This window comes from Fundulus heteroclitus, chromosome 13, assembly GCF_011125445.2.
Source record: "Fundulus heteroclitus isolate FHET01 chromosome 13, MU-UCD_Fhet_4.1, whole genome shotgun sequence".
NCBI lineage: Eukaryota > Metazoa > Chordata > Actinopteri > Cyprinodontiformes > Fundulidae > Fundulus > Fundulus heteroclitus.
In genome coordinates, this window is record NC_046373.1 from 40978082 (window position 1) to 40993914 (window position 15833).

The following is a 15833-nucleotide window of genomic DNA, read 5'->3' on the forward strand; positions in this document are numbered from 1 at the left end:
ACTTTCTCTGGTTTTTTTGTCTCCTGCTGCTCCTCTGAGTGTTTAACTCTGTTGTATCTGAAATACTTGATGCTCATTTTTTTTTTATTAAAACGATCAGTTTTATTTAGGCCGGTGTGCATTTAATTCGTTGTGAAAATTGCAAATCCTATTTGTTCCGCACATTTTGAAAGCAAACTTTTCACCCGACATTCTCCTTTCTGAGAGGAATGCGGAGAGTTTTCTGTGGCGTGAAAAGCTTTGAGCGTGTCCTTCACTCTTCAAATTGGTCTACAGTACACACCTCCAAAGGCTTTTGTTCATGCTGCAAAGGTCACCACACAGTCACTGGGAGATGAAAAAAAGGCTCATATTAAATGTTAATTAAAATGTTTTCTGAAATGAAACATGCTTGTCTCAATAAGGCAAGTGTTTGACAAACGGAGCGACCCGAGTCCTTGTTCACACCCCATCGTCTCCGCAGGCTTGGGTCTGGACCTACTGCATTATATTACTCACAGAACTTGTTGTGCTTATTTACTGCTACATTCAACTTGTAAATTCTTCATGGAAATGATAAACTGGCTGGAGCGCTAACATTTGCAATAAGCTCAAAACAAAAAAGGCTGCAGCACACGTCTTTACCACCAGCAGCGCTTGTGTGAAAAAAAACGAGAAAATATGCCACAAAAACAAAACTGAAATCTTCTGAATGTGGTTTTAATCAATGCATGAGAGAATCTTTTGTGGCTAGTTCATTTTTGTTTGGTCTTCCAGATTTTACATGAATAATTCTCAACTAATCTTTCCAACTTTCAGAGGAGAAACTCTCAAGTTTCCAGATCAAATCTAAAATTGCACTTAAACTTCTGATACGGTTGTTATCAATGTTTGATATTTATGCAGTAAATTTTGTATTTAATGCATCCTATAACACCTGAGACCAGGAGTTAGACGCTTACTTTTCATCCTGAAGAACAGATTACACACAATGTTTGTCCACTTTATTAGGTCCTTTATGCCGGTACCCGGTTGGCCCTACATTTCTCTTCAGAACTACCCGGGTCAGTCCAAAAGGGAACTACAACAAGGTGTCAGACACATTCAATGATTTAGGACCAAAGCAACATGGCAGCATCGCTCAGTTGCTGCAGATCGGTGAGACATGATGGCGCTCCTTCCTAAAATCGCTCTGTTGCACAGAGATGTGACTGTGGAGGCCGCCAGAGTGAAGCCAGCTCGGCGTCATTCTCTTGAAAACAGTTTGAGATTATCTGAGCCTGGTGCATCGTCCTGCTGGAAGTAAGCATCATGTCAGCGGCAGAACGTCGCTATGCTGACATGTTTTAAACAATCCTGGTTTGCTTCTGAGCGGCCAAGAAAACGTGGGCCAGACTTTTACACCAGCACCACCACCTGTCTGCATGGTTTGCACAGGGCAGAACGGATCCATGCCTTCATGCTGTTTATGGAAAATTCCTACCCGACCAGCTGAAGGTTGCAGCTGAAACTGAGACTCTTTGGACCAGGGAACGTTTTTCCAACCTGTCCAATTCTGGTGACTTTGTTTGAATTCTAGCCTCAGTTTCCTGTTCTTAGCTGACAGGAGCGCCGCCTGGTGTGCTCTTTTCCTCAAACTTTGAAATGCCGAGCATTCAGAGGGGAATTTCGGAATTGTTCAGTTGTAACGTGGGGCGGTTAGCGCTAATGCGGCCTTTCTATCAACTCAAAGCAGTCTGCCTATTTTCCTCTGACATCTAAAAGGTGTTTTCATCAACAACCTCTGCCGACGAGATTCCATTCTCTATAAAGCAGATAGCGGGTTGAGTGGAAAAAAAATCCCAGTGGATCGGCAGTTTGTGAAACACTCAGACCAAACCGTCTGGCACCAATAATGATGCCACCTTCAAAGTCATTTAAATCCCCCATTCCTCCCCTTTCTGATGCTCAGTTCAAACATCAAAGCATTGGCGGCGCCACATCTGAACTGAGCTGGAGTCGTGCGATTGGCTGGTTTGCCATCTGCGTTACCGAGCAATTAAAAAGGTGTACCTAATAAAGTGGCCACTGAGTGTGTGTCGACTGGCTCTCCAACCAGTTTTGTGACATAAACTAGTTAAAGATCTCGTTTTAGTTTGGTGATGCCAGGAATTATGCCTCATTGTTGCACCTTATCACATTTTTACTGCAACACTGAATATGCTGACATACATGGTGTAAGTGAGGAATTGTTTAGCTTTTATTTCGTTGAATACTCTCTCTTTATAAATGCATCTTGAATACAGAGTATATTTTAATCTGGCAAAAAAATAACAATCAAAAATGACCTGCAAAAGTGATAAATGACACACAATAACCTTTAACAACGCTCGTGAATACTTCACTTCATATGCGGAACCATGAATAGAAGAAACATCACTGTTTGCACACATGACTGTAGTTATTTCCATGTTACTTTGACCATAAAGCAGCTGAAAGTGAGGAGGGAAAACAGAGAGGGGGGGGGGAAAAAGTAAAGAAGGTAAGAGAAAAAGAAAGAAGAAGAGTGGGAAACAAAAAAGAGCAACTTTTTTTTGTATTCATTTAATGAGTCATTACAGACTCAACATGAAACTTTGTGAAACCCCCCAAGGCTCTCGGTGCATCTTTTTCTTAGCAAGATCAACACCATTACACAAGAGCAACGACGACAACGACATCTACGACAACAGCAGCAACAACAACAACAGCAACTGTGCTACACTGACACACCGCCCAATATACGGATGATGCACATCATTAACACCACAGCCAGCCACACATTAGCACACACTGGTAAGTCTGTCATGTGACCCAGCATGGGGGGGTAGGGGGGGGGGCTTCCTTCAGCGGCTCCCACCAGGAAACCAGGTGGTGTCGCAGGGAGCAAACCCCCGCCGGCAGAGTCTCGTTCCGCGGTTAAAAGAAAAGTCTTTCCGACACGTTTTAGTCTTTCCGAGTTTCTGAACCGTCTGCAGAACATCAGCCACGTTCACAGGAGCCGTTTAAACATTTTCCTCATCAGTCCGGGTGATTCTGTGACGCCGGTCGCGTTTCCAGCTGCGTTTTTATCCGGCGGGCGCGACGTTTTACGGCACAAACACTTTTAGCCACTCCGCACACAACCACACGGCGAAGCTGAAGCGAGCAGAACGTAGCGGTGAGCGGCGTCGCGTCGAGAGTCGCTAAGGTTTACGGTTTGCGGGGGGGGGGGGGGGGGGGGGGTTTCTTCTCTCTCTCTCTCTCCTTTTTGATATATTTGACTTACACTGAATGGAGTCCGTCCTGGGTACAGTTTTAAACACGGTCACAAACTGAGCCACATTGCACAACGTCTGCCTCACAAGCATCACAACGACTTCTTCCTGGTTTTATTGTTCTCGTGGTCCTCCTTAGACATCGACATGGAGTGAGTGTGAAGCGTGGAGGGAAATCACTGATGGCAGCTCTGCAGTCAGGTTGACTTTGAAGCAGGTAGGTGTTGAGCTAATGGAGGCGGTTTTACTCTTAGCGTTGGGAAAAAAAAGGCGGGGGGCGGGGTTAACTGTATCTCCCCTACTTCCTCCATCTCGTCCTACTTCCAGCCCCCCTCCGTTCCTTCCTCCCCCGCGTCCTCAGACGTAGATGGCAGTCCGGGAGATGACGGAGCCGTCCCGCTGGGACTCCATGTCGTCGTCGAGGTACACATCCATCTCCGCTTCGCCGCCGTGGCCTCTGTGGGCGTGGTACGCCGGCGGCAGGATGTTCCCGCCGCCTCCGAAGCGATTGTACCGCTCGTCTTCCTCCTCGATGCTGTCGTCCAGGTTGAACTTCCTCCGCTCGGCTTCGTCCAGCTCGCCGCAGAGGAGGATGTCGTGGGCGGCGGGGCGGCTTCCGGCGGGGGCGTGGTGAAGGTGGTGGTGGAAGCTGTTGGGCTTGTCCGTCAGCGTGCCGGTGGCGTCGCAGCCCTCCCGGTACGTGTAGACGGGCCCGTTGTTGTTCGCGCCCGTCCCGTTCTTGCCGGCGTTCCCGGCGCCGGCGAACAGCAGGCGGGCCTTGTTGCCGTAGTCCGAGCCGTTGCTGCCGCCGTTGCCCGGCGCCATGGAGTCGCCGGCGCTCGGGAAGCCCCGCCTCTGTTGGCGGCGGCTGCGGGTCAGCAGGACGACGACGAGAGTCACGACCAGCAGGAGGGCCAGGAGGGAGCCGATGACGGCGCCGGCCACTGTGCCCACGCTGGACGGATCCTCCAGGGCTTCTGCAGAGGGGATGGAGGGGTTGAAATGAAGGAGTGAGTGGAGGAAGAGAAAAAAGGAAGGAATTGATGGCTGTGGTTCTTCTCGAAAATTTGTAAGTGGTGATAGAACGTGTGTCACAATCCTCTTACAAGTGTGCAGTAATGTTCTTCTGAGTGTAATCCCTCGGTAAGGGTGCAGTCATTGCTGGGATCAGGCTGAATGGGACTCACTCACTGCCGCCGCTGCTCTTTGTGCCACATTCTGCTCTACATTTCAGTCTGTCCAGCTGTCGGTCGCCTTTTAGTCGCCCTCACCACCCCTTTTTTGGCAGCTAGAGAGGGGGGGGGGGGGGGGGGTAAAGCCTTTTTAAACTTTGTGTTGGTGTGAGCCAAGTTTGCCTCTCCACTCATGTTTCAGCTGAATATTGAAACAAAAATGAAGCCGGGCTTTGCAACATCATCTAATGCAGCTTTTGCTTTGAAACTCCGTTTTTTTGTTTTTTTTTTGTCTTAGAAAACGGATTAAAGGGGTTTTGGTCCAGCAGAGCGAAAACAGACAGACACAGAAGCAGAGCCAGGACAGAGAAGAGGTGAGGGTGTTAATTGAGGAGAATGAAATGAGCGCAGCTTTTTTTCGCCTTGAAAGTGTTTAACATTCCCAACCCTACCACCTTCACCTCGCCTAATTGCCCCTTCTCCCATTCGCACCCCTTCCACATGCCCCTTATCTCCCTCCTCATTGTCCGTTGTCCAGACCTCGCCGATGAGAAGCACACAAAGGTACAAGGTTCACGCCGCAGACAGACGCTTTTGGAGAGGATTCTCAGTAGAAATAAGAACAAAAGAAGCATCCGGCTCAGATAAGGAGGGCTTTGGACAAGCAGATTCACGCTGGCAGAAAAAGACGACACCAACCTCACACCAAGCAGACGAGCTTACAGTGGCTCTGAAAAGTAGACACGCCCCTGTTAAAATACCAGGCTTCAGTCATGTGACCATAAGGCCAAGGTGAATCAGTTCACCTTGTTTCAGCATAGTTAATATGACACATGTACGATGTAACTGAAAAGCAAATCTGTTAGAGCAGGCATGCCCCCCCCCCAACTGCATTTTAACACAGATTTGGTCCACTGCACAGGTAGCTGATGAATATGGAAGCTTTTAGTCTTTAATTAGGACAAAATTATTACAGAAAAGTTAAAATTCTTCAATTGAAAATGTTATTTACAACACAAAGTATTCCTCTTTTGATAAATACACTTTTGACATTCTCATTGTTAAAATGAAATGAAATTCTAAATAATTTTCAAACTTGATGACCATCTTTAAAAGAAGAGTTTTGCTCATTTGTCGTATTAAACCTTTGTTGATTTACACATTTATTTCCTACTACCAAAAATAAATAAATCAAACTTATTTATTTAAATGTTCATGTTTTGTAGAGCAGGTAAAAAAGTTATTTTTTGGGGGGGTTTAAAAAAAACTTCCTCTGACTTGACAATGTCGGCCACCCTGTGTTAGACGGAACAGTATAACAGCCAAAAAAACTACAATAACCTGATTATTAAGTCGCCCCAGAAAGTTACAAATTTCTTACATTTTTTGAGTGCCCTATTTTAAACAGTTAATAACTTTGCATATTTCCTTTCTCACTATACAGTCTCCTATTATTTATTTTTTACCTTTGTGTGCATCTCCATGCTTGCAGTTGCCGTTCACTTTGCCACGGCTACAACTGAATCTCCCCACGTTGGACCATAAAGGACATTTTTCCCCCCTATTCTACTGTATGCATGTGGACATCCTCACATAAATACTGTGTTGTAGCACCTTATCAGTCAGTTATAGCGTTCTGTCTTTTTCAGTAGGAGGCTGTCAGCACCCCTCATCTTGAAATGACAATATTAGCTCAATCTTCCTGGCAACATTCTCCTAATCTCTCATATTCTGGCCAAATCTCTTGTGCATAGCCCTGTTTGGGTGTCCCACCAGCTTTTCTGTCTGATTTAGTTCTGGTCTCTGGTTCGGCCAATCCGAACGGTTAAATTTCCTCTCATAAAGTAATTATTTTACTGCTTTGGATCTATGCTTGGACTCTTCTTCGTCTGGCTTTCTAGCAGACACGTGAAGGGTTTGCGTCTGAACTCGCTGATATTTTGAGACGTTGATTTTTTTTCCATCCATCTTGACAAAACGTCCAGCTCCATTTCTCAATTTCAAGAAAAGCAACCCCAGAGCATGATGTTTGGTGTCAACCTTTTACTTCCGCAATCGTGTTTTTTTAAAAAAAGAATCTAATTTGGTTTCATCAGACTGTAACTGATAACCCCAAACGGATTTTGGGAGATTCTAATCAGGCCTGGATGATTACATTTGGAAGTAAGACTTCTGTCTTCCTGCTCCTTAATATAGATCTATGCAGATTAAAATATATTGAAGTCACATGCAGAACAGAACCAAAGTGGGCAAAAAATGCGGCGGCTCTACAGAACTGCTGGGCCTCTCGGATGCCTCCCTGATCAGCTTTCATCTGGTCTCTCCATTAGGTTTAGAGAAATGACCAGTTTACCAGCACAATGCAATATTAGCATCCAGTGAGTTCATTTATATTCTGTGAAACCTTTTGCTATAAGTGCAGCTTTAGCTAAAGGAGGCAAATGAGGAAATGTGAGGGGGAAAAAAATCACAGCAAGACAGCAAAACTTTATTTAAGGTTCACTATAATCAATGGGTGTGAACTGGTGAGGACTGAAAACTAAATAAAAACAAGTCTGAATCTAAGATGTGCATACATCTGTTTTTCAGTTTATTTGTACAAGACGTATAAAAAGGCAAAAAGGTCTGAAAGGGGGTTATCACGTTTTGTTTATGTCACAAACACCCGGCATTTTACTCACAGGGTGTGTAAACTTTTCTCATTCCCTGTAAGTATACAATTACACAGGGCCTTTTTTTCCGCTTCTCTGTGTGAATTACATGCAGACTTTCCTTTGAGAAGCTGTACAATTATAGGTGAGCTTTGTTTTATGCAAATGGCCCCCAGTTCCTGCCGGCTCCCCTGGAAAACACAGCCGCGCACGCCAATCAAGCAACGTACGGTTCCCAGGAATGAGTATTGTGAGGGTTTCTATGCCAGGGCAGCAACATGACGTGAATGACATTGTTTTCCTTCACAGATATCACATTGGACATTGGATAATGGCCTCTATGGAGCTGCAAAGTACGGTTATGGTAACAAAACCAGCAGGGGGGGGCGTCAACTGGGCTTGGGCCGAGAGCCTGTGATCCATGCAAATTATTTCATTCTGAAACTGCAGAGGGGGAAAAAAAGAACGGATGAAAGCAGAGAGGAAGTGAGCATAGGGATGGCAGAGGGAGTCGGAGTAGGTTTTTGTTGAAGGGATGAGAGAGCAAGGCTGAAAGGAGACGGCCGGGTTTGTTTTAAAGCATTATACCCAGGTTCACATGCGAGGGCGGTACCGGCACGATGCAGACGGGCCCTGAGAGCAAGGCGGGGCTCAGGGGAAAGGATATGATGGCTAAATTAGGGGGACAGTGTTGGGTTAATATCCAATTCAAGTGACAGAAGGCATTAAGGATGATGAATCCAACTTTCTCTGCCCTAGTTTTCCCTCCCTTTCAAACTTACAGATTGGCATAGAAAAACAACATGTGGGCCAAAGTGTTATTTATATTTACTGTGCCATTTATATTTTAGGCATTAGTGGCATTTATCAAGCGCCTGAGAGACAGAGAGACAGCTGAATAATTGCCTTTTGTGAGAGGGTCTTTGGTGGCTGTCATCCTTCTGTTAATCAAGAGCTTGATAGTCTATTATTCAGTACGGACTATGCAGACAATGCACCTAAAAAGGCCATTAGAGCTGGCATGTTCATTTTTCAATAGATCAGGTCATACACTGGAGCAGGATGGATTTCTGTCCAAAAAAAAAAAAAAAAAAAAACCTAATGACTGCTAATATCTGAACTGAAATTGTGCATAAAGCTGCTCTGTCTTCTGCTAGGAGCAAAAAAAAAAAAAAAAAAAAAAAAGAGTAAACCTTTTTTTATACAATACCTTTCTTGTTATTTTTGTTTGAATGTTTGAGGTTTACAACACATTTATTGTAGCACATTTGTTATTTAACTGAGCGTCATGAATATTTACCGATGAATCCCTAAATAGGTAGAGACAATAAGATCCCAACAGTATTTACAGCAGTTGGAGTCGTCCTACTTTGAAGAATGAGGGGAAAAATACTCAATCTGAGGCTCGTTCACGAGAAAATTAGCACCATCCACAACAACAAAAACGCCAACATTTCCTGTAAGTTCAGGAAAACTCTACATCAAGTATTGTTTTTACACTAAATAATTTATCAGGCTTTCGTTCACTCAGGGAGTTCCCTTTGCTCGGTCTGGCTGATGTTTACATCCCACCCAGAGGCGGAAAAACAGATCGATGTGGTTTAAGAAACACCCAGACGCTCTCATCGTTGTTCACAGACAACATTAAATGTCCTGCCAGGAATAAAAACACCTTGAATCGCTGACACCCAACGTAAAAAGATGCAGTTCCCTGTGCAGCTCAAGGACTCTGATCACTGGCTGCTTCATCTCACGACGTACACCAGGACTTCAGTCCAGCCTTAAACAGCATCAACCCAGCCATCCTCCACCGGAAGCTCACCCAGCCCGGTGTCGGCATCTACTTCTCAGCAGATAACCAGCTTCCAGGCTGACCACCAGCAGCAGCTAACGCTCCTGGGCATCTGCTGCCACACAAAAACCCTCATTTCTCTGCACAATACCGCCTGCACCTCGGAACCTTCTGTGAAGCTCCTCAAGTTTGCAGATGACACCTCTGAAATTGGTCTGATCCACGACTGAATAATCTGGTATGGTTAGAACCACATGCCAACATGATGGTGGACTTTTGGAGAACTCCTACACCCTCCGTCCTCGCTATCCTCAACAACATTGTCTGAATCTCTCTTTCTCGGGACCTGAGCATCAATGGTAGGTTAATTTCCGCGGCTGCCACCTCTGTCTAAACTAACAAGCAAAAGACCTTTCACTAACGTGCTAACTGTAAGTTTATTGTCTGTTCTTTAAGATCACAGCTGGTTAACATGGTCATTTGCCCAAGCTAAGAGCTCAGTAAAAGGCTTTTTCGCAATAGACCTTTCGTGAGCTAACGGAGAGTTCATTGACTTTTCCACAAGTTAACAGCCGACTAATTGTCTTTTTAAAGCTAAAATTTAATTAATAGGCTCTTCTCATAGGCCATTCTGTGAGATAACAGCTAGTTAACTGGCTCATCCCTCAGAGAACAGCTGGCTAACGGAGGTTTTTCTCTACGATAACGAGAGGCACCCTACTGCAATCGCAGGGTGCCACCATTTTTACATGCTGGAAGTTCACACCATAGGTTTTGGACATTTCTTCTTCTTGAGAGGTAAGGAGACCTAAATCTAATTTAATACATGCACTTTATCCCTTCCGCTGAGGACTAAGTCTAACCCTGATATTGGTGGATGAGAAAGCGTAATCCAAGGTTGGTGGATTTAATACGAATTCATCAATTTCCGGTTGAAACTGAATTACGGCAGTTAGGTCTGATTTACAGCGATTTTGGGAATACCTTCAGATGATTTTAGGGTAATTTTGATAACAGTTAGCAGATAAGCCAACAGGTAGCTAATCAGGACTTCTCTGGCTTCAATTAACCTCCTCTAACCCAACGGTTGGCTAAAAGACCCTTTGCAACACAAACTTCAAGCTGATGGGCCTTCCTCCAAGCTAGCTGTTATCTAAGGAATCCTTCTCTAAGCTCAGAGTGAATGAACGTGCTGTTTTCTAAGAGTGCAGCTAACTAATGGGCTGTTTTCAGAGGTCTGCACTTAGGAGGGCCCATTTCAGCCAAATATTATCTTAGAGAAGAGTCTGTAAACTGTAAAGCTTAGAGGAGTCCATTGATCAGCTGTGAGCTTAGAAACGAGCCCATTAGCCTATTAGCTTTCAGAAAGACTCATGGACTCGTGCTGCATTCCATTTCAAGAACCCAGTATAGAAAACCTTTATTGTCATAATGCATCCGTAATGAAATTTTGGTGAGATGAATGCACACATGACAGACAAATCAAAAACACCCACAGAAAAACAAAGAATCCTAGAGAAAAACACAATATTAAAACAGCTAATTTAAGGTTCATGTGTACAGCAGTGGAAAAAATACTTATTAGAAGGGGGAACATACTGCACAGTCATTAAAAGATAATATTATTCTGATAGTAAAAGAATGTTCAAGTTAAAAAGAAGACAAGCAGCAGCTGATTCACAGAGAGATGTACAACACTGATTTGCATGAATGTGTCAGACAAACACTCCCCGAGAAGCTAAAAGTGTCGGTAGTTGCCATTTATGACCTCCGAGTTGGAGATTTAAACCGGAACGGCCCCTAAAGCTGGAATTACAAGCTGGAAAGTCCACAGGGTCATACCCAACCATGCCTTCTGCATTCACGATGGCTGCTTCTCGCAACAACATTGAGCAAAACTTCGTAATTTGACTGTTTTTAGCTGTTCTGTTATTTATGAGACATTCAGTCGGCCGTACTTCTCAGAGTTCGTAAGACTTTGTGCTCTTTATATGCACAAAACACCACGTAGAAATGTTACTGCTATAGTTATTGTTCTAACAACAGTTGTCCTAGTGGCCAAATGAGCAACAAAGAATCGCCGGCTGTTGTTTAACGTTTAATGTTTAATGTTCAGTCGAACAGTTCAGCAAGACTTCAAAACAAAAAATGCAATAAAATGACTTAAATGCATTCTGAGGCTCATGTTGGCTGTTTCTGTGTCTGTGGCTTTGTGAGAGTGTCCATGTTTTTCCTACTGTCTGACGAGAGGAAAACTGGAACATTAAGACGGTGGAGATGACGTAACCTCAGACTGCCCCCCCCCCATCGATTAGCATTCGAGTCGTCTCTCCTCTAACAACCTTCTCCTCCTTTTCCAAACTAAAATCACTCTGACTGATGTCTACACAAGGAAGCGACTACAAACCCATTCTGTGCCGTCTGACTCTTGGTTACTGAGTCAGCATTGTTGGAAATGAACTGAGCCGCAGCCACTCTGAGAGCAGTTGTTTTGTAATCAGGAAGTTTTGCGTTTCTCGTTTTCTCTGCTACATGTCAATGATCTTAACCCTCTGGTTGCTTAACAATCTGCAAATAAACGACACGTCAGTCGTGATTTAGGTCTGGTGGATAAGACACGAGGGTGGCAAAAGTGGATGTTATGTTTGGTGATGTTTCTAATAGCTGCAGGGTTTATGAGGCCGTTATGCGACATCATTTATTACAATCTAAGACACTAATGGATCCTAGTTTAGCGCAGACGGTAAAATGCCAGATTTACAATCAAACTTTAATGTCAAATTCTCGTCAACCAGGCAGCGAGACACTTTAGTAAACATCCTTCAGTGTGAATACTCCCCTAAAAAAAAAAGTCAAAAGGAGAGGAGCCTATCATAAGCAACAAAATAGGCCACGCTTGTCATCCTTATTTCTCGTCAAGCGAGGCAGGCTGGCTGCATTAAGAAGCACAGTGATAAATGTCACACAGAGAGGCAGGAGGGCTTAGATCAGTCTCTGTATTAGTGTCATGAACATGGAAAAGATTAAAGTGGGGGGGGGGAGTGAGAGACCCGTGAAAACTACCCATCTCTACTCAGCTACGCTCGCTGTGGAGGGGATAATCTAAACGAGGTGAACCGAGATGAGGGAACGGAAGGTGGAAAGAGTTACGGCTGAGAGGAGAGGACAAACAGAAGCAGAGCGAGGCCTTATAAACCCAAAAGGAAGTAAAATCTAAATAATCTACGTCTTCTTCAGCGCCTCTCTCCCTCGCTTCTCCACTTTTTTTTTTTTTTTTTGCTCTTTGAAGTGGGACATGAAACCCCACCAGAGGCTGTCAGCCTGAACCAGCGCAGAGAAGATTGACTTCCATTAAACGCAGCTTTTGGTCAAGGACATCTAGTAATGTTGAAATTACTACGCACCAAACACACACACAGAAAAAAAAAACATTACATGAGGAGAAATATGGAGGGAGTAAAATGAAGTGGGCTGAATAAAAAAAAATAGCTGACCTTTTCACTCTCTTTACTCTAATTAGATACAAAACTGAGACAGGAGACTTTGAAATAGAGCCTACATTTTACAGACATCATTAGAGAACCCCCCTAGTGGGCTTTAAAAGTGTAATTTAAATAGATTTTATTAGCAAGTTTAGATAAAACAACTCTTTTTAGCTTCTAGCATCTAAGATACTGCTGAGAGGTTCAGTGCAAGATGGCCTGCAGTTAAAACGAGCTTTTTCCTGGAATGCAACACATATATTAACCTTATTCAAACCCAATCGGTTCACAGGGTATAACTGTTGCATTCAATTTTCAAAAGGAGAGACTTTGTGGTCTTTGTATCACTTTGAAAGAAATAAAACTCATGTGTTCACGCTCTATAAAAATGTATCTGCATCGTCAATATGAAATGATTTAAATCAAGTCTTTGTCAGATACAAAGCACGAAACTTAGCAGTTTGACAATTATGTAATTATACAATTATAAGATAGAGCGACAGTTTCCTGCAGGTTTTGTATTCTTCTGTACATGTAACGCAGTCTTTTGGGGAAAAAAAAGCTTGTTTTAATCACTATCATTATATTTTGAGGATAGCGCAACTATTTTGCTTAAATAGCATTTAAAAAAGAAAGAATCAGCCAGACACTGCAGTAAAAAACCATTTGATCGTCACAGCGACTTCTATGAAAAGGTTTTCTGCAGGATGATGGTGTGAACAATAAATGAACAGCAATGAACAATTAAAGGCAGCTTTATGTTAGTTTGTTCAGTCTGGGAAAGGTCATAAGGCCATTTTACAAGCACATTAAAAAAATATATTTATGAGTGGAAAACATTAAAGCTGATAATCCTCCCAAGAGTGAACATGCAGCTAATTCACCTATAAGACATCTGACCGGGTAATGTTTAGCGAAATTACAACAACCCTGGGAGCTCAACGTCAGACTCTCCAGGCCTCACTTAGTGTATTAACGGTAAAGTTCACAACAAAACAAGTAAAAAAAAAAAGACTGAACATTTACAACCTGTTAGAAATGTTGAAAGAGAAGGTATCTAAGCACAACAAAGCATGCAAAGATGGACCTGAATGAACCATAAGTCTCCTGGAGCAATGTCCTTTAAAAAGCGGTGCTGGCTTGTGTTGCAACACCATGACCAGCGTAGCTTTTTGAGTCATTGCCTTTTTGTTTAGACCAAAGGAATCTGGAGTCAAATGTGAGGCAATCTGTCCGACAGCGGAGGTCCAAACGGGTTCATCAGTAGGACAACGATCCCCAACCCAACAGCACATCTACAGCAGAACGGCAGGAAAATGGAGAATCAAGCTGTTGCAGTGGCCTAGTCAAAGTTCAGAGCTCAGCCTGACTGATTATTTTTTTAAATATGTTCTCTAAAGATTGATTTTACTTTAAAAGTTTAAAATATTCCCAAACAAATGATGAAAAAGACATGAAGTGTGAAAGCAAGAACTTTTTATTTAAAAGTTAATGCTCACACTGCAGCTGTCTGAATCTTATTAGCATTTATTCATGGACGACAAAGCAACCCAACTGAGCCATTTTTCCATTGGCATGCTGGGTATTATTCTAAATCAGACAGCCACAAGTACATAACGCCCATTAAGGGTGTTTACGTGATAGAAATTATGACCTGACTCAGAGGGAACTATGGAATAAAAACCCTTTAAGTACTGCCGAAGGGGCAAATTTCTTCAGGTAAACAATGCAACGTTCTGCTTCTGTGCAATTTAACATCATTACATATAACAACTATGTTCAGTTATTTACCTCCTATTATCCATGCGTTGGCTTTTTAAGTTCTCTTAAAGGCAGAGACTCAAACTTTACAGGCAGTAGAAGCATAAATCTAATCCCCCTTTCCCCAAGCAGACGTCAATTCACCCTAGAGTCTAAATGTTACATCAAGAAAATATTGAAATATTTCCATATAGGCTACATGATAATCCCAATGGCGCAATCATTTCTTGCTAGGCTAATGTTTTGTTTCTTTGGTCTTAAAAGTTGGAAGTCTGATGTGGGAATGATGTTACGTTTGAGTTGGGAGCCTTTTCCTGAACTGGAAAACAGTGCTAACTGTCATGGTGGCTAACAGCTATAATCGAAACAAGCCGATAATTAATTCATTACCTTAACACAATATATTCAACACATGTTGACGAATATATATATTTTGCGGCAGTGTTTACCCCAATGCTCAGAATATTAGAAATGGTAGTTTACATCAGCAACCATAATCACATTTTATGCGCTCACAGCCTGACTGGATACTAAAGGCAGGGCTGCTCGGTCAGCTCCAGCTTTATCGTTCAGACTTCCCGACATCAGCAGGAGCTCTCTCTGCATTTCCAGCTGGGACCTCAGAAAGCCAACTTGCAGGTACAAAGCGAATGCACCATAAGAGCATAAATCTTCTGACTGTGCGTGTGCTGACAACACCTGGGCCTCAGTATAGGTCCCATTCAAACAGAGGCTACCCTCAGGAAGCATAAAAACCCAGAACAGATCAAATTATCAGCAAAACGTGATTCAAATAGTATTTTCCCCCTTGAGTTGATGACTGTGAACCGATGAGCCTGTGACACAGCTGACCCTCGAAGAGTTTGGAAATAACTCACATGCACACAGGAAGACCAAGAAAGCTTCCCAGAAACACCGAATCTGTTTTAGTTTTTTTGTTTCAACACACACACACACACACACACGCATGCACAGACATAATCACACACATGATATGAGCAGACTTGGAGCTCTTAAAAGCACCTATTAGCACGAAGAGAGCAGAAGCCTCAAAGAACATCTGTATCACACCTCTGACCCAGACAGAGTAATTGTACATCACACACTCTGCTTAATTACCCCTGATGACACAGGCAACCTTGCACACACGCAGACACACACGCAGACTCTATTAAATTACCCTCTGATGATCACTGATCTTTACACACACTTCATTTACCCCACAACTCAAAGTCGACAGCTACACACACACACACACACACACACCTAAGCACTGGTGTTTCCATGACAATCTCAATTATTTCCCGTGCCACCCCACGATGCCACAGAGAGGGAGGAAATTTCCCGTCTGCATCATCCGCAGTTCATTCTCTTCATCAGGGATTCTGGCCAGCGTCTTCATCACTGGCTCCTCACTTTTCATCAGCGAGGAAGCCAATCAGAGGGCGGCCGTGAACGGCAGAAAGACAGTGAGGCAGAAATAAAACCGTGCACAAGGAGGAGAAAGGGGAGGGAGAGAGAGGAGACAGGGGGGGGGGGAGCTCAAAAATGACTTTTTAAGCTTCTTGTTTTTGGCATTTTCTTGGCCATTGAGCCTCGCCGCGCTCTCTCCTCGGAGACTTTGGATTTTAACGGGATGCCTTCTGACACAGAGCGAGCAGTGGGATGAGGACTAAAGGCAAAAAACAGACGGGAAGGAGAAAGAGGGAAAGGAGGGGTGG

At 43.6% G+C, this 15833-nt stretch overlaps 1 protein-coding gene across 3 annotated transcripts in view; it reads right to left on the bottom strand.

The window, feature by feature from the left end:
* Positions 1–15833, bottom strand: part of pvrl2l (PVR cell adhesion molecule related 2 like) — a 476506-nt gene that overhangs the window by 182655 nt on the left and 278018 nt on the right. The window contains exon 7 of one of the 3 annotated variants that reach the window (XM_036145795.1): positions 3385–4231. The exons of the other annotated variants lie outside the window; for them this stretch is intronic. Within the exon in view, the coding sequence (XP_036001688.1) occupies positions 3612–4231 (620 nt within the window). The 3' untranslated portion in view covers positions 3385–3611. Of the gene's footprint in view, positions 1–3384; positions 4232–15833 lie in introns of those variants that run through there. 3 annotated transcript variants of the gene reach the window in all.